Here is a 27,997-nt window from a genome sequence, read left to right as displayed (position 1 = left end):
ATTATTTCTACATTCATTTCATTTCAGACAAAGATAAAAAGTTCATTAAAAAGCCAAAAATTCAGCTTTTCAACAGGGAAGAGACACACAGGAATGTTCCCCCCCACCCCAGTCATTGTCCGCCGGCCTGCAGATCCCTTCTTATAGGAACAGATATGTAAACTCTGGCTCGCTCTACAGACCGCAGGACTACACTTGCCATCATTTACAGTCAGGACGAGCTGAAGGCAGAGCTACAAGTCACCGGCCTCTGCTGCCGTCCTCCGAGGATCCCGAACCACCAACAAACACTGACTCTTGGTCCCTGAGCAGCAGATAAAGCGAAGGTGAAGGATATAGTCATACAGTCTATATGATCATTATAGTGGTCCTGACTCCAATCACACCTAGAGCTGCATTCATGATTCTGATTGCAACTCCATAACCATCAGATTTGTCCCCAGTCTCCTCTTGATCCCATGATGCTCTGCACTCATACTGTATAAGGGGAAATTCAGCCTTTCCATCAGACCATAAAACATAGTGCCAGAGGCACAACTAAAGAATTTTGACTGCAGCTTGGGTTGTGACTAGAGTAGAACACGTTAAGCGATTCCAGCAGAATAATTGTAGAATTAGACAATTTCTATTGATCTATTTAATGTAACAGGCGTCCAGATCTGAACCTCTATCTCCAATTCATTCAGCTTCCAAAAATTAAAAGGGCAAATTTGCAAAAAGTTCCATCCATGCTCGCGTACATACATGACCCGCACACGCGGCCACTCCACGGAACGGAAAGAGAATAGAAAAGATCAGCAGCAGTTCAGGTAGTCAGGGTCTACATCTCCAGCACTGGGTACCAGTCACATAACAGGGGTGCAGCCCATTATTGGGAGTCACAGAGCGTTGCATCCCAGAGATCACCAGCTGCCACCCTGTATAGGTGACCGATCCCAAACATGAGTTGTCCGGCCACATCCATCCAATGAGACAAAAGCGAGATATTACAGCAGATTCACATAGTGGTTGCTTTACCCTTTGTCCACCACAACATGTCTAATGCCATGTCTTCCTCCTCTAGAATATACAGAACCCAGCCAGGGGTCTTTGCACCATTTATCAGATTATACAGTGCCCGCTGGGTCACCTGAGAGGAACGTGAATCCAGCACGAGTGGTTTTACTTCTATTCCTGGAGATTAGCGCCACCCAGGGATTGAAGAAGGCACCTGCTGGTCCCGAAATAAGTGAGGTCACTTGTGGGGGCAATGCAAGATAGAGGGGACCTTCCAGCAGATTGGACTGGATGTAGTAGACCATAAGCCCTACCATGGGGCACTGCTCTGACCCGTGCACTAAAACAGGGAGAGACCACCAAGAACAGACAATATCTAAAAGAGGTCGGCAACCTGTGGCCTCTACAGCAGCTGCAGAACTACAATTCCCAGCAAGCCAGACCACTTAAAGTTAGGCCTGGCTGTGCCACAGGGTGCCAACCTCAGCAGCAGATGTGTGTGGAGAGCACAGCTAACAAAAAAAAACATTAAAAATATATATATGAAGAAGCAACATAAAATGAATGCAGACACCAGGCTTACAATGCACTGACTGTCCCGTACACATGGGTGGTATACAGGAGGGGGCGGCTGTGACTGTGTACAGGTGGGATTTGCTACTGTGTGCAATAAAAGCCCTGAGATAGCATCTGCCGTAAGTCACCACACTGCAGTAAGGCACCACAAGGAGGAATGGACTCTGCGCATCTCAACCAGCACCTTCCTGCCGGCCGTGTCCATAGGGTTAAGGCAGAGACGGCTCCGATGGCAGGTGTTCTTCATCCCTACACCTGGAGCCCCTTGGTGTCAGTGTGAGGTAACGTGAAGGCTCCCAACCCATCAGAGTCCTTCTCCAAGGAGGAGGGGAGCAATAGATATGGAGTCCTGGAGGGAGGTCAGTGTCAGTGTGTCAGGGGGATTGAGGGGAGGGAGCTGGAAGGGGCCACATGGGGAGGAGGTCGGGGTTCATCATTTCTTTTGCTTATTTTTGGCAGAGTTTCGGGGTGGTGTAACTGGGCGGCTCTGGTTGACACCTCCGTAAGCAAACAGCTTCTTGTCAGCAGGTTTCAATATCTGACGGCAAAAAGAAACTATGTCAGTCTGCAAGATGTGAACTTAACATATGACTATTGGGCAAGTGTCCTTGCTTTATCAGTAGGGGGCACAACAAGTATTAGGAGTCATGCAAGTTAGGAAAAGAAGTCTGGACTGACCTGGAAGGAGCACATGAGCGATTCGTCCACACTCATCATGGACCCCGCATTGTCAAATTCACCACAGTAGTTGGGTGCAGAGAAGAGAGTCACCAGCTGCCGCTTTGCGAAGAATTCATAACCGTCCTCCACAACCTGTAGACAGGAATGAGTACGGTCAGGGGGATGGGAGAGGAATCGCTGTGTAACTTCAGAGAATGACCCACAACTCACCTGATGTGCTCTGCAGATAAGATCCAGGTCATGCTTGTGAAGAAACTTTGCTACAACATCAGCCCCAAATGTGAAGGACACTCCACGGTCATTTTCTCCCCACCCAAGAACATCCTTGTCAGGGTCAGACCATAGGAGGTCACACAGGAGTCCCTGATCGGGCACATCTGTGGGGCGCAGGATCCTTCGCACTTGCTCCATGGACTGCAGATCAGGGGACAGACCTAGAAGAAAAGCCAATGAGGAGGACACATGAGCAGGGGTGCAGATGACAAATCATGTAGTAGTAATGACAGGTTATACATTACAGCTTGTACCCTTAACCATTACATAGCCAGCACTTCATCCGGCTTGTAAAGGGTAAAGAACCAGCCATCTTGGTGCATCCCCAGTTACTCGCACAGATGCTGTTCACAAACTTCGGGGCATTTAATGTTATGAAAAGCAGAACTCAGCAGATGAGCAAGAAATCTCCAGCACACTATATAAACCTGATATTCTGTAATCCATAGTAAATCTAAATATGGCTGAGAATGTAGCTGCCCACACACAGGGGGCACAGACAGCACTAAATCCCTGCACGCCAGCAGACAGCTGGGCACCGCACTAAAATATAACCCGGCTTATGGGGACACTTGTTTGTTTGTGTAGGGCTCCACCAGAGTTTAGTAGGAATACCAGTCCTGTGGCCTCATTCCACCATCTATTGCCCTCCGTTATCAGCCATTTCCCTTTGGCAGGGGGGTGGGGGGTAGGAGAGACTAACATTCAGAAACCTCCCAGAACACGATTCTCCATCTCACCTCCATGGCAGCAGAAGATCTTCTCGTCCACAATTGCAGCGACGGGTAAGCAGTTGAAGCAGTCTGTGAAGGTCTTCCATAGTTTGATATTGTACCGCCTTTTACCTGTAAAGATAGCAGACAGTATAAGCTTTACCATTCAGATAACAAGGGGTTAACTACCAAAAAGTGGACGAGAACCTTAATAGGGTTTATAAAGCTGGACATAAACCCTAGATGTCAGCAGAACATCAGGGACCTTCCTGTGCACATGCACCTTAGACATGTACCCCCCCCCCCCCCACAAACACACACACACCTCCTAGAGGTCAGCAACAGAGGTGCACACTTCCCACAACATGGGCGCTGCCACCACTTACACTCATCATAGAAGCCATAGATGCGGTTGATGCTGGCACACTCATGGTTTCCGCGCAGCAGGAAGAAGTTCTCGGGGTATTTGATCTTATATGCCAGCAGGAGGCAGATGGTTTCCAGCGACTGCTTGCCGCGGTCCACGTAGTCACCCAAGAAGAGGTAGTTGCTTTCTGGAGGAAACCCACCATACTCAAATAGTCTAAGGAGGTCGTAATACTGTCCGTGTACATCTCCTGGTAAGAAAGTAGAGGGTTAATAACTGTACATGGCACTGGATCCTGTAGCATATAAGTACTCTCTATCTGCAGAGTACTGGCAAGCCTGAAATTAAAGCCTCCAGACCCTACCCCCACACTTTCATGCAATCCTGAACATATAGACATACACTTACATTTCTCCTTGAATGGGCTGATATAATAATATAATATATTCTGGGTGACACGCATCAGCAGCTACTTATTGTGTCACTGCAATAAACAGCTGCTGTTACTTTTTACTCACCTGTCCACGCTCTTGTCCTGGCCGTCCTCCGCTGCCGCCTCTAGGTAGCGCTACACTAACGTCACGCCACTGAAGAATGGCAGAATGCTACAAACCGTGTCCCAGCCTTCTTCAGCGTAGGCAACAGCGCACCCTGGAGGCGGCAGCAGAGGGCATCCAGGTCTGGAGCATGGACAGGTGAGTAAAAAGTATCAGCCACTATTCTGTGTGAGGGTGGGGACATAACAGGGAGTCATATAACGTGGGATCATATACAGTGTGTGTGTAGATGTGACATGGCTCCTGAGTTAAGCTAGGTTTTTTAAATTAATTTTGACACATCAAGCTTAAAAGGTTAGCCATCACTGGCCTAGACAATCCCTTTAAAAATGACTATACATCAGATCTCAATGGGTATAAATCATTGGGGGGAAAACAGCGATTTACAAAGTGCACCAGTCAGAAGAACCACACAGAATTCCCTAATAATGGAAAGTTTGCTCCGCACTAAACACAGCAAAGGCCTCAAGACACAAACTCACCGCAGATCTTCAGAGGAGCCTCCAACTCCAGGAGGATGGGCTGGCTGAGGAAGATCTCCCGAGACTTCAGACACAGACCCCGGATCTCATTCTCCGTCAACTGAACGTTCTTCCCCGGACGACATCCCTTCACTGCGGAAAGAAAGGTTCAAGATGTGAACATGTTGTTAACCTACAAGGGGCGCTAGTGAGCTGACTGAAGGGATTGTTTGGTCTCAAAAAGCCTATTTTCATACTGACGGCCCAGCCGCACGACACCTGGACCCAGCAATGCCAGTTTTGGCAGTTCCAGGCACTGGAGATGTGCTGCGATTTCCCAGAACCACCGCTAATACAGTATACAGGGCCGCAGTGTCATACCTATATATTCATTATAGAATAAAATATAAAGTTATTACTCTCATCCACAAGGCTCTCCATAATGCCGCACCTCCATACATTTCCTCCCTCATCTCTGTCTACCGCCCAACCCGTGCTCTCCGTTCACTCAATGACCTAACACTCACATCCTCTATTATCAGAACCTCCCACGCTCGTATACAAGACTTCTCCCGAGCTGCACCACTTCTCTGGAATGCTCTACCCCGGACAATCAGATTAACTCCCAATTTCTACAGCTTCAAACGTAAACTAAAGACGCATCTTATCAGACAGGCCTATCACAATGTCTAACGTAAACCCTTCCGTACTATAATTAGAATCCCCAAAATTAACCCTCCTCTGTCCCCGCTCCCACATTACCCCACATGATATGAGGTCTTTTCAAGCTAACTCTATAGGTTCAAGCACCATCCACATGTTAAAGGACACGACTGGTAACTGCTCAAAGTCTTATGTTTATGTAATGACAGTCACCTCTATTACAAAAAGAGTCTGACCTCTGTATAAGCAATACCGCCCCTGCTACCTCTTGTGTCACCCCCTCTACTCATAGATTGTAAGCTCTTGCGAGCAGGGCCCTCAGTCCCATTGTGAGAAATGACGTTCTTTGTTATGTATCTGTCTGTATTTGAACCCTACTAAATTGTACAGCGCTGCAGAATATGTTGGTGCTAAGTAAAATGTATTATTAATTATTATTATTATTCCTATTCCATGAGCAGCTGTACACACTCCGTCCACTTCTGGCTGATCTGTGCAGGTTTGGGCATCAGACCCTGCATATATTGAAGCTGAACATCCCCTTTAATGACTAAGTAGTGACTGAATGATGGATTATCCCATTTACATCACACCAGGCCCGACATATGCACCTGTGGTCAGTGACTAAGGCAGAATAGGAACAGCACTGTCTAGATACATGGTATTGTGATACATGGTATTGGAGCCGGACAGCTTTTATGTAGTTCACAGACAGTAAGCAGAGATTTTGGAAGCAGTGAGGAATAGAAGAGTCACTCAGACTCCAGGACTTGGCCTGACAGGTGAAGACATAACCTGAACAAGCAGGTAATGTCAGTCCGTGTGCCGTCCTGAGATATGTGACAGGTGCGCCGGCAGCCAGACAACAGTCTCTAGAAAAAATACAGCAAACAAACTGATCTCCGAGCACAGGGACGGCCTCATGTCCAAGGCAACACACAAGAGGAACACCTGGGGGTATACAGCACTGCTGCAGGGTGAAGGACATGGGGTCAGACAATGCACAGCTTGTTTGCAGTATACAGTCACTCCCTATTCACACATGGCAGATCCTTCCACAACTACATCTCATACCTGTACACATCAGCGGTTATTGTTGCAGCAAGTGCATAGATTTCTGTAAAACCTATATAATAAATAAGACAGCTGCAGACGTCACTGCGTCACACTGCGCCATGTGAAGAGCCTGCGGATAGTCTTGCTACAGGGCAGCACAGGCTAGATATCGCAGGGGGTGTTACACTATAGCTTACTATACGGTGTACACTACGCACTGCCGCCATATCCAGTCACCACAGCAGTCAGAGGAGCCCTAGGTCACTGCAATGTACTTGGCACCAAAACACAAACCGATCCCCAACAGCATGACATCAATTCAAGGAAGTTGTGTCAGATATTGTGCAGCACTGACTGATGCAACAAGCGGTAATAAGCGCCCCCTTGGGGCTTCTTCCTGTAATAGCAACAAGCTGTGTCATCAGTCAATAGCTTAGATACTAGTTACTAAGGTTAGCACCAGACAGACAGGCGACAGCGCCGCGCTAGTCAGAGGAAAGTCTGCACAGCCTGAGTCACATACAGGTCCAGGCATCACATACGCGTCAGGTCTGAGCCCCCAGGGAAGTCACATGACTGCGGGAAGGTGCGTATGACCACAAGTAGGGGGCAGAGCAGTCAGGGAAGCACCAAAACCAAAGCACACTATATATACTGGGAGATGACGGCCATGAAAGAAGAGGCCAAAAGTCACCAGAAGTGTAATAATCCAGCACCAATGAAGAGGAACAATGGCAGCAGCCAGGGTCAGAATAACAGTGGCCCCCACCCCCCAAAAAAGCCACGCTACCTGGTCCAAAGGTTGTATGTGAAGCTACGGCTTATCCCAACAGAGCAGTGATAACATGGGAAGGTGTGGTCCTGGGGTTGGAAGAAAGCAGCCATGTTTTTCTGATCAGTCGGCCACAATCACACACAATTAGACATAAGTGACCCATCATGGCTGCTGGGGGTGGAGGACACAATAGGAGTCAGAGCCGGGTCATTATAAGCAGATGACAGCCCTGGCCTTGAAGATGCAGTGAGTAATAGAAGAGGCCGTATATACAGGATATAATACATATATACAGGATATAATACATGAGTACATATATACATGAGTACATATATACAGGATATAATACATGAGTACATATATACAGGATATAATACATATATACAGGATATAATACATATATACAGGATATAATACATGAGTACATATATACATGAGTACATATATACAGGATATAATACATATATACAGGATATAATACATGAGTAGTACATATATACAGGATACATATATACAGGATATAATACATATATACAGGATATAATACATGAGTAGTACATATATACAGGATACATATATACAGGATATAATACCTGACAGCGAGAACCCCACTGCACATTAGGGATCACACTAAGGGGTCAGACGAGAGATCACCCCACAGCTCGTTATAAGGTCCGTGTGGAGAATAAAGGCTTTGGCGCACTCTGTTGCCATGACAACTGCTCTCCTTTCCTCCTGCGCGAGATGTGACGTCAGCAGAGATGTTGTTTGCAGTCTCGCACCAATACAAGTGAGTCTGGAGTCACGGCCACATGACAGAACCCTAGTCCGGGCCTGAGGCTGCGCTCACATGGAGTTTTTTTTGGTCAGGAAACTGACTCAAATTTCTCCTCCTAAAAACGCCTCGCCATAGGACTGTATGGAGAAGGAATATGAGTCAGTTTCCTGACCAAAAAACTGTGTGAACGCGGCCTCACACATAGAAGGTAAGGACTGCACACCATGAGCCGCCATCATATCCTGTATATCACCAGAAAATACCGCCTGAAACTGGGAAGGTAAAGCCGTGACTACACAGTAACTGGCTGCAGGTAGTGTGGGACTCTTAAAGGGGTTTTCCAGGCTTATACTGTTCGGATACATGAGGTCAGAGATGTGATACAAACACTGCCATTATATATTCAGGAGAACAAGCGTGTGCCATGAACAGATCACATGACCCATTTATGTCACATCACATGACCTGTGCGATGTGATCGGAAGCAACAGTCCTACTGAAACAGCTGATCAACAGGGATCCCAAGTACTGGAGCTCGGCTGATCTATAACTAAGGCTGTGTCAGTCTAATATGGAGAGTAGATCTAGAAGGATGAGGTAACCGGGGATCTAAATACGCTCAATATCACCACCAATGTGCGCAGATACGAGGAGGAAGGAGCGGCCACACAACTCATCTAATGTACATGTCTGGATCTACATACATTCTGCCCCAGTGATCGGCTGGTGAGGAACAGGGTCACAGAACCACCACCAGCCAGAGGAGGCTTTAGGTTTGGAGAGTTGAATCTTGTGGATATGTAGTGTAAATGTAGGGGCAATACTGAATGTATACAGCCAATAGAATATCACCAGGAGCGGGAGATCCCTGCATGGCACTACAAGAAGATGTAAAAAGGCAGCAAAACAATCTGCAAAACTAGCAACCCCCGGCCTGCTCTCACCACCCACACCCTCCATGTTCTTAGAGCACTTTGTACACTACAAATGACTGACCTAGCCCAGTACATGGCAAGATGGTGGTTACAGCACCAGAGCCAAGCCATCAGGTACCGGTATATACTAGGCGTATCACCATCTACAAAGCGGTACTCGGAATTGTTTATGGTCAAGAACTATCAGGAGGGGAGGGGGGGCATTTCTCCCCGCTCTCACAGTACAAAGCAATAGGCGCTACTGTGAGGAAGGGCGTCCCTGACTGTCAGAAACACCCTTCTGACCATGAAGAGCTACAGTACGGGCTCCGATAGCTCGGTTTTCTAGCAGTGTATTATACCGCATGTGCCCCAGGAGGTGAAAGGTCCTCTTTAACCCCTTAAGGACCAGGCTATTTTTTGGTTTCGCATTTTCGTTTTTCCCTCCTCACATTTCAAGAGCCATAACTTTTTCATTTTTCAGTCCACAGAGGCGCATGATGTCTTATTGTTTGCGGGACAAATTTTACTTTGTAATGGCGCCATTCAATATGCTGTGCAATGTACTGGGAAGTTGGAAAAAAATTCAGAATGAGGTGCAATTGGAGAAAAAAATGCAATTGCACCATTTTCATATGGGATTAATTTTTACAGCGTTCACTGTTGGGTACAAATGACATGTTACCTGTGTTCTACGTGTCAGTACGAACACGGTGATACCAAATATATATATATATATATATATATATATATATAGTTAGTATTTGTAATGTTTTGATACTTTTTAAAAAGTGAAATCTTTGCAAAACAGAAAAAAAAATGTGTTGTCATGTTCTGACACCTGTAACTTTTTCATACGTACATGTATGGAGCTGGGTGCGGTGTCTTTTCATGCGGAATAAGATGACGTTTCTATTGATACATTTGGGGAAAGATCTAAGGGTTTGATCACTTTTTATTCAATTTTTTATAGAAAGCAAAGTATTGAAAAAGAAAACGTTATTTGGCTATTTTTATTTTTTTTGACGCTACGCTGTTCACAGTATGGGATAAATGTTTTAATATTTTAATAGTTCGGGCATTTTGGAGCGCGGGGACTCCTAATAATGTTCTTTATTTACTTTTATATCTGATCTAGGGAAAGGGGGGCAATTTGAACCTTCATATAATTTTTATATTTTTTAATACTGTTAAAAAGTGGATTTTTTTTCCTTCTTTTACATTTATGATCAGACCCCTTAGGTATCTTGAGGGGGGGGGGGGTCTGATCGCTCATACAATACTACAGTATTGCAGTGAATAGCAAAATCACAGCAGTTCTATTAGGCGCTGCCTCTGGCATCCTGCAATAGAACCAATGCTATGACAAGCCTGGAACCCTTTAATAGGCTTCTGGCTGTCATAGCCACCGATCGCCGCCCTCTGGCGACGTACAGGAGGGCGGCAATCGGCGGAAAGTGGCGGCGCCCGTGCCGCCTGCACAGTTTACACGCTACGGTCGCGTTTGACCGCAGTTTGTAAACGGTTAACAGCAGCAATCGGTGCAGGCACCGACCACTGCTGTTAGTGGCAGGTCTTGGCTGTATTATACAGCCGGCATCTGCCCTGTATGGAGAGAGCTCTCTCCATACATCCCCATGCGACCCATGAAGTAACAGTACGTCATGAGTCGCTAAGGGGTTAAGCTCTTAGGCTGGGGCCAATGGAACAGAAACGCAGTGATTTGCCACGTTTTACAGCAAGTGCAAAGTGGATGGAATTCTAGCGAATCCCATGCCCGCTTTGCGGTAAAAACCGTGGTGCAGACACTGCGATTTCCATAACCAGAGTGGTTTTTGGAAATCACAGCATGCAGTTATACCCATGGAAACACTATATGTATAATTGTAACAAAGTCCACAGAGGAAACCTCCGCAAACTTTCTGTCTAAAGCGGGAAGAACTGCGATGCGTTTCCGCTGTGATTTCTTTCATAGCTTTTTTTTTTTTTTTATTGCAGGACGTTTTTCACCTATTGGGAGTCTGAAGCACCTGCCGGCCACACCTACTCCAATAATCGGGGGAGCGCAGCAGCCCCAGCCACTACACAGCGGTGGTTCTGGGGGTCTGCAGCATCATAATTCTATTAGATGGCTTCACACTACCGTAGGTGTCCGTAGCTAATGTCTGCGCAACATTTTAGCAACAGATACTAGCTGGGTCCGTCTACAATTTCCATTAATTTAAATGGGATATTATGTTGTGTTGATTGTTAAAAAATTTAACAATCAACACAACATAATATCCCATTTAAATTAATGGAAATTGTAGACGGACACAGCTAGTATCTAGCTAGCTAGACACCTACAGTAGCGTGAACCCAGCCTAACAGCCGCAAAAGCAGCTCTGGGTGCCTGTAAGATACCAGAAACTCTGATCCAAGGGTCTCACCCCAACAGATCTGTAGGTAAGCTTAATTTGGGGCGAGAAAACACTTTTATTGCACTTAAGAGTCAGGTAAGCATTTTAGGTTATTATTAGAGGGGTTGTCCAGGCAAAAATAGACACCCAAATTATTGGATGTGGGGAGAACCTGTGGTTAATTCTAAAAAAAAAAAAAATCAGGGGAGGAGAAACAAAGAGTGATCAACACCAAGCACTGGTTAGGCAGGACTGGGTTGTCAGGGGTCAGAAGTTGATATCCGGGATGTCAGGGCAAAAAGTGCAAGGCCAGAATAGCGATGGATAACACTAGAAATATTTTGTCTTCACAGAAATTTGATGTCAGTAAATGCAAAAATTATAAAACGTGCTCCATTTGTTAACATTTTATTCCGTCTATCGGTCCAGCATAAAGCAGTCAGAGCTCTGAGCCGGCGCTGCAATGTCAGGGAAACACAACAAACGCTATTATAGTCAGTGGAGACCATTGAGTGGCGGCCATGGCCATCTCGTCACTGCCATTTTCCAATCCTGTGACGGACTACAAGAAAAGGTTTCTCAGGGCAGATGTAAACAGTGCGAGCAAATATATATCTATATACACATACGTACGTGTCCTGTGCCCTATATGTCCACATACAGCACATCATACATTATAGAGGAATGATGATTTCCAGAGTCTTGCATTACTCACTCCAGGTTACAACAAGGCGCTCGCTCATAGCCGGCCTACAACACTCCCATCATTACCCCACACTTCTGCTGTAAATTAGGCCAGGTTCACATTAGCATTCAGCTCGCCATCGCTCAGGTCCTTATTGGTAGCCAAAAAGAGCTCAGGTACAGGCAGAGCTTCCAACGCAGATGTGAACACAGCCTTACGGTAAAGCTGCACCCTGTACACCCACTCGAAGAAAATGGCAGAGGCAATGCAGATCTCTTATGCCCTGGATGTCACATTGTATACCACACAATACATCAGATACACACTACAATCACAAAATACAACAATAGACCATTACATATTACATACAGGAGCAGGCACCGGACCTACAGAATACCACAAGTATATCATACACTATATATATATATATATATATACACATATATACACACACACACACACACCCCATACGCAGTATACTAGGCGTCCACGCACCCGATGTTACATACACACGCATACACAATACAGTATATAGTCGCTGACACCTCTCCCACCACACGAGGCGCCCCCTCCTCACCCTCCAGCAGGCGCTGTATGATGGAGTCCAGGTTGAGCTTCTCTCCGTCCCCCATGATGCCTGAGCGCTAGGCCGGCGACGAATAACCGCAATAAAGGGGGAAGGATTGTCCCGCGTACAAGGCGATCACGTGCCAGCCGGTCCCGGTCTCCGCCGGCTAATGACGTCACCTCACGTACAAGGCCTCCCCGGAGACGGCTGCGTATTTCTGTGAATGGGAGACCTCGCTTCGCGCATGCGTCAACCAAAGAGGCCCGTGCCGATTGGCCAGGGATGACGGAGGAATTCGAACTTTTCCGTGGACCACGCCTCTTTCCGTTGCGTGGGGAGACTTTAGGGAGAGGACGAAGACACGCCCCGGTTGTGCTGTGATTGGCTGATGGGAAGTCGTCGCTGATTGGTGGAATGTCACGGCGGTAAAAGAGGCAGTGACAGTTAGTGACGTCAGAGCAGGGAAGGGCAAACTCGAAGCGCTATTGGCTGTTGCGGTGTGTGAAGAGATCTCTGGGAATCCGTCTGTGTGCCGAGCCCAGTCATAGGCTGTGGTGATGTGTGAGGCAGAGCTGCACACGCCTTGTCATCCATGACTAATACCTGCTGCCATGGAGGCTGCTACATTACTAATGGGAGCCTTGTGAGGTGACTCATAATAGCTCCTAATATGGAGGAAGGTCACGTCTGCTCATGGCCTCATTCCTAGGCCAGCTATAGATGGCAACTCCTGACAGACCTTGGAATGAAACTCCATGATGTCATGGCGCTAGAGCGGCGCGTGGCGGGATAGTTCACAATGGTCAGAGGGCAGAAAGAAAGAAAAAATGGCCTAATTTATATTTGATAAGCCTCTAACCCCACCATGCTTTACTTGACCCCACCCATGTTCTATTTGACCCCACCCAATCCCTTTATCCCCAATCCCTGCAGAGTTTATACCACCTTAGTGTTCCTATATGTTTAGGATACAAATTTATGGCCCCCATAATGTATAATGCCCCTTACGTATTATAACATCTCCCTTTGGTCCTCCCAGTGTATAACTTCATCCCGTGGCCCTCACACATTATAGTGCCCCTCTCTTGCAGCCACCAGACCATATAAATGTGTCCTTTGTGGCCCCAAACATTATAATGCCCCCTCTTTGTGGCCACCATACAAATATAAATACCCCCCTTGTAGCTCCCACACGTTAGAATAAGGTCCCGATGTATTAACCCCACAGTAGAATGTCCAAAAACAAAAGAATCCCTTGCCCTGTTCCCCCTCTAAGGGTCCACTCTGGTCTCCTGGGGGCTGCATTACGTTTGCCTGGCTCTAAGATACTGGCAGTTGTGATAGTGGGTGATAGCGGACAGACCACCATACTCGACTCTGGCCAGAGGACACGAACAGACCTGAAGTCAGGATATACCGCCAACCGCCCAGGATAACCACTGAAACCTGGGACTGTCCTGCTGGATCGGAACAGTTCAGTTGTTTGCTTGAGTGGCAAATTACTGCTTACGCTAGGTTCACACCTGCGTTCAGGGTCTCCGTTCTGTGGTTTCCGTCTTCTGCATGCCAGAAGACGGAAACCACAGACCGGGTCCGGCCGTGAGCGTTTTATGCTCTCCGCCGCGAAACCGTTTTTTTAAAATCCGGACACAGAGTACTGCATGTCCGACTCTGTGTCTGGATTATAAAACCCGGTTTCGCGGCGGAGAGCATAAAACGCTCACCGCCGCTCACGGCCGGACAGCTTTCTCACCCATTCAAATGAATGGTTGAGAGACTCCTGCAAGTGTCCGTCTCCTGCTCTGTTTTATGCAGGAAACAGAAACCTGCAGTATGGAGAGGAGAACGCAGATGTGAACGAGCCCTAAAACAGGAGGGGGAAGGTGTATTATACAAAACAGTGTGACTGGATAGATTCGGACACATTAATATTAAAACTATTGAAATGTTAAAACTCCAGCCACCTATAAATATATTTGGGGGTTGTGGATGAGGGTCTGATACCATGCAGGGTCATGCTAGACCTTCAATAATATCATACTGAAGGCCGATCCTGTGAAGCAACTAAGATAATCCTTTAATAGTCCCACTATGGTTAAATTTCAATGTGTTACAGCAGCATGGATAATCAGGATACAGGATAATAACCGTAATAAATTACAAAAGGAGACACACATAAACTCAGAATAGCAGATAGGAGAAAAATACTACATGACTCCAGCATGTGACATATGTAACAAAAGTGTTATATTTATTTAGTAAACAATTCTGGAAAAGCTCCACTAGTGTCCTTCCAGGACCTTTCACACACTGATGTCTAAATGAAGCAGCAGATTGGTCCTTGAGGGCGATAGTCACAAAAGACTCACATAGTGAGCGGCAGAGAGAAGAGCAGACGTTGTGGTCACCAAGTCCAGAACACTGAACTCCAGCAAAACCTGCAACATGACAGTTCTTTCCTCCTGAATTCAGCGCTTTCATGTTCTATGCCCCCGGTGAAGAGCTATCGGTGCCGGTACTATAGCTCTTCACCATCAGACGGGCGTTTCTGACAGCCGTCCTCACAGTAGCGTCTATTGTGTGGGGCCGTGGTCTAAAGGAGTTTTCTAGGACTTAAATATTGAAAGCTAATGCTTATACAAATCAGTGCGGGTGCACAGGACCCACGCCAATCAGCTGTATGAAGAGTATACAGTGTGCACGAGCACTGTAGCATCTACCCTGCGGTAATGACATATTAATCAGTCACGTGGTACAGCAACAGCTCATTCAAAGGCTGCAGCTCTCACCTGAACACTGGCCTCTTCAACCAGCTCATTGGTGGCAGTACCTGCCGTCAGACACTATCGATCACATATGGAACTATTCAATATATAAGTCCTGGAAAACTCTGATTTTTTGCAGAAATCAGAATTGCACTTTTATAAAAGAAACATTTATAGCAATAAGTTAAAAATACAGCGCCCTCATCCTCAGAGTAGTATGCACTACAGCAATATATCAGCTTTGATCATTGAGGGACTCTCATTTGAACAACACGGATGACACCCAGCTTTCCAAGAAACTGATATAACTAAGAAAATACATGGTTAGAAACCAAGGTTTGGTACAATCCCTGGACTAAGGTTTCCCCGAGCTTTGTCCATGTAACAGCGAGAAGTGGAGTCTATGAGCCGTATCCTATAGTGTGTGTGACCTCAGTGTCCGGCTATCAGGGTAGGAGCGTTCCTCAGCCCCAGATCTGTATTTGTGCAATCCTTTAGCAGCCTCCGATGACCGCATGCTGGATTTAACATATCTTAATAAATTCAGTATGGCAGCAGGAGTCACTCCAGGGATACGGAAGGCGGCTCCGATCTGTAGAAAGTAGAGGAAATGTAAATGTATTAAAATCCATGGGGATTATCATATGTTTTAGAAAATAGGGAGAAGCTAAAGGGAACCTGTCACCAGAACTGGGGCCCTACACCACCAGCTCGAGATTAAGGCCTCAACCTTGTGTACATAGGAACAGTATTATTATAGTAGTTATATTCTTGTACATAGGAAAAGTATTATAGTAGTTATATTCTTGTACATAGGAGTAGTATTATGGTAGTTGTATTCTTGTACATAGGGGGCAGTATTATAATAGTTATATTCTTGTACATAGGAGTAGTATTATAGTAGTTATATTCTTGTACATAGGAGGTAGTAGTATAGTAGTTATATTCTTGTACATAGGAGTAGTATTATAGTAGTTATATTCTTGTACATAGGGGTCAGTATTATAGTAGTTAAATTCTTGTACATAGGAGCTGTATTATAGTAGTTATATTCTTGTACATAGGAGCAGTATTATAGTAGTTATATTCTTGTACATAGGGGTCAGTATTATAGTAGTTATATTCTTGTACATAGGAGCAGTATTATAGTAGTTATATTCTTGTACATAGGAGCTGTATTATAGTAGTTATATTCTTGTACATAGGAGCAGTATTATAGTAGTTATATTCTTGTACATAGGAGCTGTATTATAGTAGTTATATTATTGCACATAGGAGCAGTATTATAGTAGTTATATTCTTGTACATAGGAGCTGTATTATAGTAGTTATATTCTTGCACATAGGAGCAGTATTATAGTAGTTATATTCTTGTACATAGGAGTAGTATTATAGTAGTTATATTCTTGTACATAGGGGGCAGTATTATAGTAATTATATTCTTGTACATAGGGGGCAGTATTATAGTAGTTATATTCTTGTACATAGGAGCAGTATTATAGTAGTTATATTCTTGTACATAGGAGCAGTATTATAGTAGTTATATTCTTGTACATAGGAGCAGTATTATAGTAGTTATATTCTTGTACATAGGAGCAGTATTATAGTAGTTATATTCTTGCACATAGGAGCAGTATTATAGTAGTTATATTCTTGTACATAGGAGTAGTATTATAGTAGTTATATTCTTGTACATAGGAGGTAGTATTATAGTAGTTATATTCTTGTACATAGGAGCAGTATTATAGTAGTTATATTCTTGTACATAGGGGCAGTATTATAGTAGTTATATTCTTGTACATAGGGGCAGTATTATAGTAGTTATATTCTTGTACATAGGGGCAGTATTATAGTAGTTATATTCTTGTATATAGGAGCAGTATTATAGTAGTTATATTCTTGTACATAGGAGTAGTATTATAGTAGTTATATTCTTGTACATAGGAGTAGTATTATAGTAGTTATATTCTTGTACATAGGAGGTAGTATTATAGTAGTTATATTCTTGTACATAGGAGCAGTATTATAGTAGTTATATTCTTGTACATAGGGGCAGTATTATAGTAGTTATATTCTTGTATATAGGAGGTAGTATTATAGTACTTATATTCTTGTACAGAGGAGTATTATACTTCAGTATGTATAAATCACATCTTCTCTCCCTACACCTGCCCTTCTGTCCTTTCCCCTTCTCTTCTGAGACTGTTGTGTCCATGTGTCTCTGTTTTCCCCATTCTGCAGTCCATTGTTTTACTGTTCTCCCTTCCTTGTTGCTGATGTTGCCTTTGATGTTGGCTCTAAACCCTGCGGCCTTGTTGTGTTTCTCTATGCCGCTATTATACCTTTGATGTCATTGTTTATACAGCTATTCCAGGCACCTGAAGGCGGTCTATATTTGTACCCGCAGTATTGCTTTACTTGTGTTTTTGTGTCTTGTAAGCCCGTGTATTTCATGTTTTTCTCTGTTAAATGGAAAAATTCTTTAATAAACATGGATTAAACATAAATCATACCGTCTCAGGGCGACTCAGTGACAATTTCTCCCGAACTTCAAGTGATAAAGCGACATCGAGGTTCATGTAGTCCAGGTCTTCTGGTAGTATCAAGGATTCATCTCTCTGAACCTCAGCTATCTCCTTCTGCTGGAATGTGACGTATAACTCGTACAAAGCTGCAATATAAAAGCCTCTGTGTCACCGTGTATGTGTGAGGCTGAATACAGAAGTAACGTATACAAGTAGTGAGACTGAAGATAAGGAGCAGGAGAACAGATTAATAAGTAAACAGATAAACATAATAAGATAATTACAATGTTTCTTATATTCATTTAGGAAAAGTTGTCTATAACTGGAGGGACACGTTAAACTTTATTTACAGGACCGCGGTGGACAAAGTAACAGAGCAACAGCATATGTGGCACATGGCAGTCTGTGCACCACATCCCTCCATTTCCCTAAGATTGGATTTACCTTCTATCTTTAAGCGCTGAGCTATATCATTCCTTTCACTAAATCTTCGCAGGGTTTCCGGAAACAGTTTAGAGAGGGTCTGGACCTCCACCCCATCATAGCGTAGCACTTCCACACCACTAGAGGATAAGATCACAATGCGTTAGACACCTTTGTGGTCTTTGGTTTCTTCTCCCGACCATGAATATTGCCTGTTCATACACACAATGTGCGCAGCTACATCCTATACACTACACTTATATGTAGGAGCAGCAGAAAATACCTGATCATATTTGTACGGGTGCTGCTGATGTGCGCGTCAGGGAGCAGCTTCTGCCACTTGATAGATGGAAACTGGATGGAGCGCAGAGCAGACAGTCCATCGTCCAAAGCCTCTCTGGTGGAGCATGCTCGATCGTACCTGTCCTGAGACACACAGCCGGCTTCTTCATACCCTGAAAAACACAGGAGTAGAAGATGACATTAATGAAGCACAGAAAACCCCTTTAATATTGGATCTAGTCTACATAATTCTCTAATACACTTTACCTGCACTGATACACTGTAACAAACTACAAAGAGATTTGTACTACTTGCTCACATGGGATTGTCCAGACAACATAGACTCTATAGCAAACCCTCAGCTGTGAAGTATTTGGTCAGGATATTCCCGTTCACTGGCAAACAAGAATTTTCCACTGTACAGATTAGGGATTCTTTGTAAGAACAGTTTTACCCTCCACTTTCTCACCTCTTAGAGAGAGCCGTGAATCTGCATTGTCTGGTCTTAGAGTCATGCGGTACTCTGCGCGGCTGGTGAACATGCGGTATGGTTCCCGGGTACCTTGCGTTGTCAGGTCGTCAATAAGGACTCCAATGTATCCCTCTGTGCGGCTCACAGTGAAGGCCGGACTACCTCTAGCCCTAAGGGCGGCGTTTATGCCCGCAATTATGCCCTGGAAAGACACAACATGGAGGTATCCTGAGATCAGTGCCACTAAAGGTGCCAGTGGGGGTCTATATATATACTGTGTATGGAAACAAACCCTTCAGGAGGCGACTAAGGCTGGAATACCCCTTTAAGAGTGGGGAACATTACCACCTTATTGTGAGTTCACCCTGGTACATACCTGGGCCGCAGCCTCTTCATACCCAGTCGTGCCATTGATCTGTCCGGCCAAAAAGAGTCTTTGGACCAGAAATGTCTCTAAAGAGGAGCGAAGCTGTCGAGGGTCCATGAAGTCATACTGTACTCCATAACCTGCAGATTCGGGTCAGAAAATAGCAAACTGTATATTGTATTATGGCACCAACATATTCTGCAGTGCTGTACAATCTGAGACTAACACCAGGTCTACTAACCAGGCATCAGCATATGAGCTTTCTGTAATCCAGGAATCTCTCGCAAAAGCCTCTCCTGAGCCTCGGCTGGAAGTGTCACGGATAGGCCCTGGGGGTAGATAACATCCGAGTCCAGGCCTTCAGGTTCAAGCCACACCTGATGTCTCCGACCTGGAAACCGCAAGACTTTCGACTCAATAGAGGGACAGTATCTGAAGGATAAAGGTGAAGGTCAGATGATGAGGACAGGTCTCACCAATGGGTCAGTCAGTGACAGGATCTGTTGGGCATTACCTGGGGCCGGCGCTGGTCTCCTTCACATGACTGCTCAGATGTAGGTTGTCCTGAATGATCTGTTCCACTGCTGGAGTTGTGTGGGTCAGGTGACATGGAAGCTGTTCTTCAGGCTTAACAAAATACAAGAAAATTTCATCTTTCTTCGAAACATTGTTGTTTTTCTCAATATGCAAATGACTTTGTAGCAATGTGGGTGTTGTTTTGCTGCTTACATCTCTGCAGAAAGACATCCTTGTGCCTCCAAAGAGCTGATTTGCATATTGACATCAATAACTTGCCAGTGACAAGAGGAAAACACTGTATGATTCAGGTGACCCTAACCTATCTATCTGTGGGCTGGGGTGTATGTTGGATCTGGTGGCCCTAACCTATCTATCTAAGGGCTGGGGTGTATGTTGGATCTGGTGGCCCTAACCTATCTATCTGAGGGCTGGGGTGTATGTTAATGTTAGATCTGGTGGCCCTAACCTATCTATCTGAGGGCTGGGGTGTATGTTGGATCTGGTGGCCCTAACCTATCTATCTGAGGGCTGGGGTGTATGTTAATGTTAGATCTGGTGGCCCTAACCTATCTATCTGAGGGCTGGGGTGTATGTTGGATCTGGTGGCCCTAACCTATCTATCTGCAGGGCTGGGGTGTATGTTGGATCTGGTGGCCCTAACCTATCTATCTGCAGGGCTGGGGTGTATGCTGGATCTGGTGGCCCTAACCTATCTATCTGAGGGCTGGGGTGTATGTTGGATCTGGTGGCCCTAACCTATCTATCTGCAGGGCTGGGGTGTATGTTGGATCTGGTGGCCCTAACCTATCTATCTGCAGGGCTGGGGTGTATGTTGGATCTGGTGGCCCTAACCTATCTATCTGAGGGCTGGGTGTATGCTGGATATGGTGACACACTCCCTTTAAGGTCTGGTGTCTCTATGAATTTTGGGGTCTGATCTGGGGTCTCAAATTTAGGGGTCTGCTCTGAGGTACGTATGAATTTGTGGGTCTGCTCTGGGGACAGATTGAATTTTCTGGTCTCTTGTCTGTATGAATGTTGTAGTCTCAATAAATAGGGTCTGCATGAATTTTGGGGTCTGGCCTGTTATCTGTATGCATTTGGGTTTATGTTTTGGGGACTGTATGAATTTGGGGGCCTGGTGAGGGTTGTGATGGATTCCCTGCCTCTGATCTCTGCTCCATCTACTGCCACCTTTTGGATTCCGTACCTTGATCCAGACCCGATCACTCATGAAGCTGAAGGGTACGGGTGGATTATCGGCTTCATGTCTTGCCACTGCATTGAAGTCTACAGAATTCTTGGCGATACGAGGCGGGGTTCCAGTCTTCAACCTCCCAACGGAAAATCCTAAACGCTCCAGAGTATGTGCAAGCCCCACAGCCGGTGCTTCACCCCATCGGCCAGCTGGAATGTGCTCTGTACCGACACGCACCATTCCACGCAGAAACGTGCCATTGGTCAGCACCACACTGTTGGATAATATCTTACTGCCATCAGCTGGAGAAAGAATGAGGGATACCATAACCATGTGATGCTGTGCTGAAACACAATGTGCTGCTGGGAGCCTTCTGACAGGCGTGTAAAGAAATGAGTGACAGACTCAGGCACGACAGGACACTTCTGCCCCCTCCATACTTTACCCTGCAGCTCTGCTTACTGTGACTTACTGCGATGTATAGACACAAGCTTAGCACAAAAGTATAAGAATCAAAACCACAAGTAACAATAGCCCAAGGGGGAAGATCTGCCACATATTGGGGAGGGTCAGTGATAGTGGCCCCCAGAGTTGTATAGCATGTCCAGGCCAATCAGATTGGGATAATACATACCCAGAATGACCCCACTGACTTGACATTTGCCGGGGTGATTGGAGTCTGGGGGGTCCAGGATTAGGTCTTCTACAGAGCCTTCAATCACAGTGAGACCCGGCGTGTTCAGGATCTCCTTCTATAGAGAGTAAACAAATATTCATGTCTATGGCCGCCCCATAGTACTCAATATATTACACAACCTGCTCACTGCCCCCTACTGACAAAAGATGAGACACACAGTGTGGCAGGAAGACGGTGTTCTGTCACATGGAATATATGATCTATGTATCATATATACCAGACAGGCACTGCGTATATTTCTGCCCTCTGTGTATACAGAATGCATATTAGCACACAGCCCTCTGCTGGTGAAATCACCTACCTGCAGGTTTTGCTTGTATAACTTCCTGTCAATCTGCGCTCGCAGCCCCCACACCGCTGGGCCCTTGCGTCGATTTAGGACCTTGTAGTGGATCCCTGAGAGATCACAAATCCTCCCACAAACTCCGTCCAGGGCATCCACTTCTCTCATTAGGTGACCCTTGCCGATGCCCCCAAAGGACGGGTTACAAGACATCTGACCTGGAGGAGGCCCAGAAATGACCATTAGATATGGACCATAGACAGCTTAACACCCCCCCCCCATGCCCATAGATGCCAGGCTATCCCTGTCCTGTGTATACAGTATATGGAGGGTATACACTGACTTGCTCTTACCTATTGTCTCCACCTTGTGTGTAATGAGCAGGGTCTTAGCTCCAGCCCGCGCCGCAGCGGCAGCAGCTTCAGTGCCCGCGTGTCCTCCCCCCACCACCACCACATTGTAGTGGGGCCCTTCCTCATGATTTGGGGCTGAGCTGAGCGCACGTCTGGATGTCCGGGAGAGTGAAGAGCGAACTCCATGATAGAGGATCCACTGAAAGAGAAAGACAGTCAGGGCAGGAAAGAGCAGGAACGAACATATGTGCACTGCTGAGCTGTGTATCTAATCCCATCATGTGTGATACTGCCTGCTGAGCTGTGTATCTAATCCCATCATGTGTGATACTGTTTGCAGAGCTGTGTATCTAATCCCATCATGTATGATACTGTTTGCAGAGCTGTGTATCTAATCCCATCATGTATGATACTGTCTGCTGAGCTGTGTATCTAATCCCATCATGTATGATACTGTCTGCTGAGCTGTGTATCTAATCCCATCATGTGTGATACTGTGTGCTGAGCTGTGTATCTAATCCGATCATGTGTGATACTGCCTGCTGAGCTGTGTATCTAATCCCATCATGTGTGATACTGCCTGCTGAGCTGTGTATCTAATCCCATCATGTGTGATACTGCCTGCTGAGCAGTGTATCTAATCCCATCATGTGTGATACTGTTTGCAGAGCTGTGTATCTAATCCCATCATGTGTGATACAGGTTACTGACCTGTGTATCTAATCCTATCATGTGTGATACTAGTTGCTGAGCTGTGTATCTAATCCTATCATGTGTGATACTGTCTGCTGAGCTGTGTATCTAATCCTATCATGTGTGATACTGTCTGCTGAGCTGTGTATCTAATCCTATCATGTGTGATACTGTCTGCTGAGCTGTGTATCTAATCCTATCATGTGCGATACTGCCTGCTGAGCTGTGTATCTAATCCCATCATGTATGATACTGTATACTGAGCTGTGTATCTAATCCCATCATGTGTGATACAGGTTACTGACCTGTGTATCTAATCCTATCATGTGTGATACTAGTTGCTGAGCTGTGTATCTAATCCTATCATGTGTGATACTGTCTGCTGAGCTGTGTATCTAATCCTATCATGTGTGATACTGTCTGCTGAGCTGTGTATCTAATCCTATCATGTGTGATACTGTCTGCTGAGCTGTGTATCTAATCCTCTCATGTGTGATACTGCCTGCTGAGCTGTGTATCTAATCCCATCATGTATGATACTGTATACTGAGCTGTGTATCTAATCCTATCATGTGTGATACTGTCTGCTGAGCTGTGTATCTAATCTTCTCATGTGTGATACAGCCTGCTGAGCTGTGTATCTAATCCCATCATGTATGATACTGTCTTCTGAGCTGTGTATCTAATCCTATCATGTGTGATACTGTCTGCTGAGCTGTGTATCTAATCCCATCATATGTGATACTGTCTGCTGAGCTGTGTATCTAATCCTCTCATGTGTGATACTGTCTGCTGAGCTGTGTATCTAATCCCATCATGTGTGATACTGTGTGCTGAGCTGTGTATCTAATCCTATCATGTGTGATACTGTGTGCTGAGCTGTGTATCTAATCCCATCATGTGTGATACTGTGTGCTGAGCTGTGTATCTAATCCTATCCTGTGTGATACAGGTTGCTGAGCTGCTATCCTGTGTGATCTTCTCCAGCCCGTGTACACTGTAGGACTACAGGTCGCAGCCAGTGTAGACATGTTATAGACCTGCTATGACACAGCTGAGCACACTCTTTGTGGTGATGATGATGGGGGTTGTTGTATGATGACTATGATGGGTATGATGGGGGTATGAGGACTCCCCGGTGCAGCCCCGGTTTCTCCCCTCCTTACACACAGGGATTCGGTCCCGTTATTACCGGTATCTCCCCCTCACCTTTCCTCCGTGCTCCACTACGGACGCCGCCATATTGATGACCTCCCGACCTCCCATAGAGGCGGGCTGCTGTGTCTGACGCTCTGCTCCGGCATAGGACTCTATTGTAACTGTCTACACCCGTGAGACTGCACTACAGATCATAGACCATGGCCGAGGGCCCTGCTGTATCTTCTGTATACTGTACCACCTGGTGCACACATACCTGCCCTGTATACTGTACCACCTGGTGTAGACATACCTGCCCTGTATACTGTACCACCTGGTGCACACATACCTGCCCTGTATACCCTACCACCTGGTGTAGACATACCTGCCCTGTATACTGTACCACCTGGTGCTCACATACCTGCCCTGTATACTGTACCACCTGGTGCAGACATTACCTGTCCTGTATACCCTACCACCTGGTGTAGACATACCTGCCCTGTATACTGTACCACCTGGTGCTCACATATCTGCCCTGTATACTGTACCACCTGGTGCTCACATACCTGCCCTGTATACTGTACCACCTGGTGAAGACATACCTGCCCTGCATACTGTACCACCTGGTGCAGACATACCTGCCCTGTATACTGTACCACCTGGTGCAGACATACCTGCCCTGTATACCGTACCACCTGGTGTAGACATACCTGCCCTGTATACTGTACCACCTGGTGCAGACATACCTGCCCTGTATACCGTACCACCTGGTGCAGACATTACCTGTCCTGTATACCCTACCACCTGGTGCACACATATCTGCCCTGTATACTGTACCACCTGGTGCTCACATATCTGCCCTGTATACTGTACCACCTGGTGCTCACATACCTGCCCTGTATACTGTACCACCTGGTGCAGATATACCTGCCCTGCATACTGTACCACCTGGTGCTCACATATCTGCCCTGTATACTGTACCACCTGGTGCTCACATACCTGCCCTGTATACCCTACCACCTGGTGCTCACATACCTGCCCTGTATACCCTACCACCTGGTGCACACATACCTACCCTGTATACTGTACCACCTGGTGTAGACATACCTGCCCTGTATACTGTACCACCTGATGCACACATACCTGCCCTGTATACTGTACCACCTGGTGCTCACATACCTGCCCTGTATACCCTACCACCTGGTGCACACATACCTGCCCTCTATACTGTACCACCTGGTGCTGACATACCTGCCCTGTATACTGTACCACCTGGTGCACACATATCTGCCCTCTATACTGTACCACCTGGTGCAGACATATCTTCCCTGTATACCCTACCACCTTGTGTAGACATACCTGCCCTGTATACTGTACCACCTGGTGCACACATACCTGCCCTGTATACCCTACCACCTAGTGTAGACATACCTGCCCTGTATACTGTACCACCTGGTGCACACATACCTACCCTGTATACCCTACCACCTGGTGTAGACATACCTGCCTGTATACCCTACCACCTGGTGCACACATACCTTCCCTGTATACTGTACCACCTGGTGTAGACATACCTGCCCTGTATACTGTACCACCTGGTGCACACATACCTTCCCTGTATACTGTACCACCTGGTGTAGACATCCCTGCCATGTATACTGTACCACCTGGTGCACACATACCTGCCCTGTATACTGTACCACCTGGTGCTCACATACCTGCCCTGTATACCCTACCACCTGGTGCACACATACCTTCCCTGTATACTGTACCACCTGGTGTAGACATCCCTCCCCTGTATACTGTACCACCTGGTGCACACATACCTGCCCTGTATACTCTACCACCTGGTGAAGACATACCTGCCCTGTATACTGTACCATCTGGTGCTCACATACCTGCCCTGTATACTGTACCACCTGGTGCAGACACACCTGCCCTGTATACTGTACCACCTGGTGCAGACATACCTGCCCTGTATACTGTACCACCTGGTGCTCACATACCTGCCCTGTATACTGTACCACCTGGTGCACACATACCTGCCCTCTATACTGTACCACCTGGTGCTGACATACCTGCCCTGTATACTGTACCACCTGGTGCACACATATCTGCCCTCTATACTGTACCACCTGGTGCAGACATATCTTCCCTGTATACCCTACCACCTTGTGTAGACATACCTGCCCTGTATACTGTACCACCTGGTGCACACATACCTGCCCTGTATACCCTACCACCTAGTGTAGACATACCTGCCCTGTATACTGTACCACCTGGTGCACACATACCTACCCTGTATACCCTACCACCTGGTGTAGACATACCTGCCTGTATACCCTACCACCTGGTGCACACATACCTGCCCTGTATACCCTACCACCTAATGTAGACATACCTGCCCTGTACACCCTACCACCTGGTGCACACATACCTGTTTTGTATACTGTACCACTTGGGGTAGACATATCCGGCGTGCATACCACAACACCTGGGGTGGACATACCCATCCTGTATATACTGCAATACTTTCTTAAATAAAGCTCTAGAAAAGTCACATTGTAATGTGGGGTATCCTGAATACATCACTCAGGGTATATATATATACACACATATATATTCCCCAAGGCTCCTATACACAACCTGGAGATGGAGACGGGGCGACACAGGCAGACGTACAAAGCCACGGGAGAACAGACTGTGCCAGCACTGTGACCAGGGGGCCCTGGAAGACGAGGCCCATTTCCTTCTACACTGCACCAAATATTCAGCTGTGAGGGCCGTCTACTACCAAAGACTCTCTGCCCACATCCCAGACGTCATATCTGCAGAAGAGAAGAGGAAACTCTACATCCTACTGGGAGAAGAAGAGGCCACTGTGGAGATCGCTGCCCAATACGTGTCCAGCTGTCACCAAACAAGAGGAAGATGAGACTCCACGGACTGTTATACCCCAAATCAACCAACCCACCCCCTCATACAGCTGTCACCAACTAAGAGGAAGATGAAACCCCAGGTACTGTTATACCCCAAATCAACCAACCCACCCCACCCCCATATAGCGGTCACCAACTAAGAGGAAGATGAGACCCCACAGACTGTTAGGGCCCCTTCACACGGAGGATACGCTGGCTGATTCTGAACATGTAAACGTTCCGAATCAGCGGCGTTTAAAACAGATCCCATTGCTTTCTATGGGAGCCGGCATACGTGCGCTCCCCATAGAAATGAATGGGCTGCTTTTTTCCATTCACTTCTATGGGAACGCACGTATGCCGGCTCCCATAGAAAGCAATGGGATCTATTTAAACACCGCTGATTCGGAACGTTTACACATTCAGAATCAGCCAGCGTATCCTCCGTGTGAAGGGGCCCTTATACCCCCAACTCCCACACCAACCCCAACTCTCCCCCCCACACACACTTTACTAGCTTTGGCAATGCCAAATATCTATTCGGACGTGCCAATAAAGCTTGTTTGATTTCCATCCAGTCTCCTGTCTATATACCTGTATAGATAAACTTGCTCTTTTGTTCTATACTGGATTTCTCAGACAGGCAGAATTTAGATAGAACTGAGATTGTCCATGTAGCAATAACAGCAAACAAAAACCTATATTCTTTACCCAGCAGGACATCCCTGCTGTCAGTCAATGCAACTGATTTAGGCTGCATTCACACTGAGGACTGTATGGTGAGGCATTTTTTGGAGGAGGAATTTGAGTCAGTTTCCTGACCAAAAAACTCCATTTGAACGCAGCCTTAGGGCTCATTCACACTACGTAAACGCCAGCTTATTCTGAACGTAAAACACGTTCA

The 27,997-nt window shown here is 46.1% G+C and overlaps 2 protein-coding genes across 2 annotated transcripts; both read right to left on the bottom strand.

The window, feature by feature from the left end:
* Nucleotide 1: 1 nt before the first annotated feature.
* LOC142217321 (serine/threonine-protein phosphatase PP1-gamma catalytic subunit B-like) lies at nt 2–12,736 on the bottom strand. Its single transcript, XM_075285523.1, has 7 exons — nt 12,472–12,736; nt 4,646–4,777; nt 3,626–3,856; nt 3,267–3,371; nt 2,464–2,687; nt 2,251–2,385; nt 2–2,110 (listed from the first exon to the last, which is right to left on the bottom strand). The coding sequence occupies exons 1-7, from the start codon at nt 12,524–12,526 to the stop codon at nt 2,006–2,008; spliced, it is 987 nt and encodes a 328-aa protein (XP_075141624.1). The 5' UTR covers nt 12,527–12,736; the 3' UTR covers nt 2–2,005.
* Nucleotides 12,737–14,758: 2,022 nt separating this feature from the next.
* On the bottom strand, nt 14,759–24,304 carry MTO1 (mitochondrial tRNA translation optimization 1). The gene is made up of 13 exons (XM_075285511.1): nt 24,248–24,304; nt 22,346–22,544; nt 22,011–22,210; nt 21,647–21,764; nt 21,025–21,314; nt 19,810–19,922; nt 19,537–19,727; nt 19,305–19,435; nt 18,926–19,130; nt 18,458–18,629; nt 18,196–18,314; nt 17,740–17,897; nt 14,759–15,819 (listed from the first exon to the last, which is right to left on the bottom strand). Exons 1-13 carry the CDS (start codon nt 24,302–24,304, stop codon nt 15,643–15,645), a joined length of 2,130 nt encoding a protein of 709 aa, XP_075141612.1. The 3' UTR covers nt 14,759–15,642.
* Between the last annotated feature and the right edge of the window lie 3,693 nt (nt 24,305–27,997).

This window comes from Leptodactylus fuscus, chromosome 8 (assembly GCF_031893055.1).
Source record: "Leptodactylus fuscus isolate aLepFus1 chromosome 8, aLepFus1.hap2, whole genome shotgun sequence".
NCBI classification, from domain to species: Eukaryota; Metazoa; Chordata; class Amphibia; order Anura; family Leptodactylidae; genus Leptodactylus; species Leptodactylus fuscus.
The sequence above is the reverse complement of the archived record's forward strand: the minus strand, read 5'-3'. Positions and strand labels throughout refer to the sequence as shown.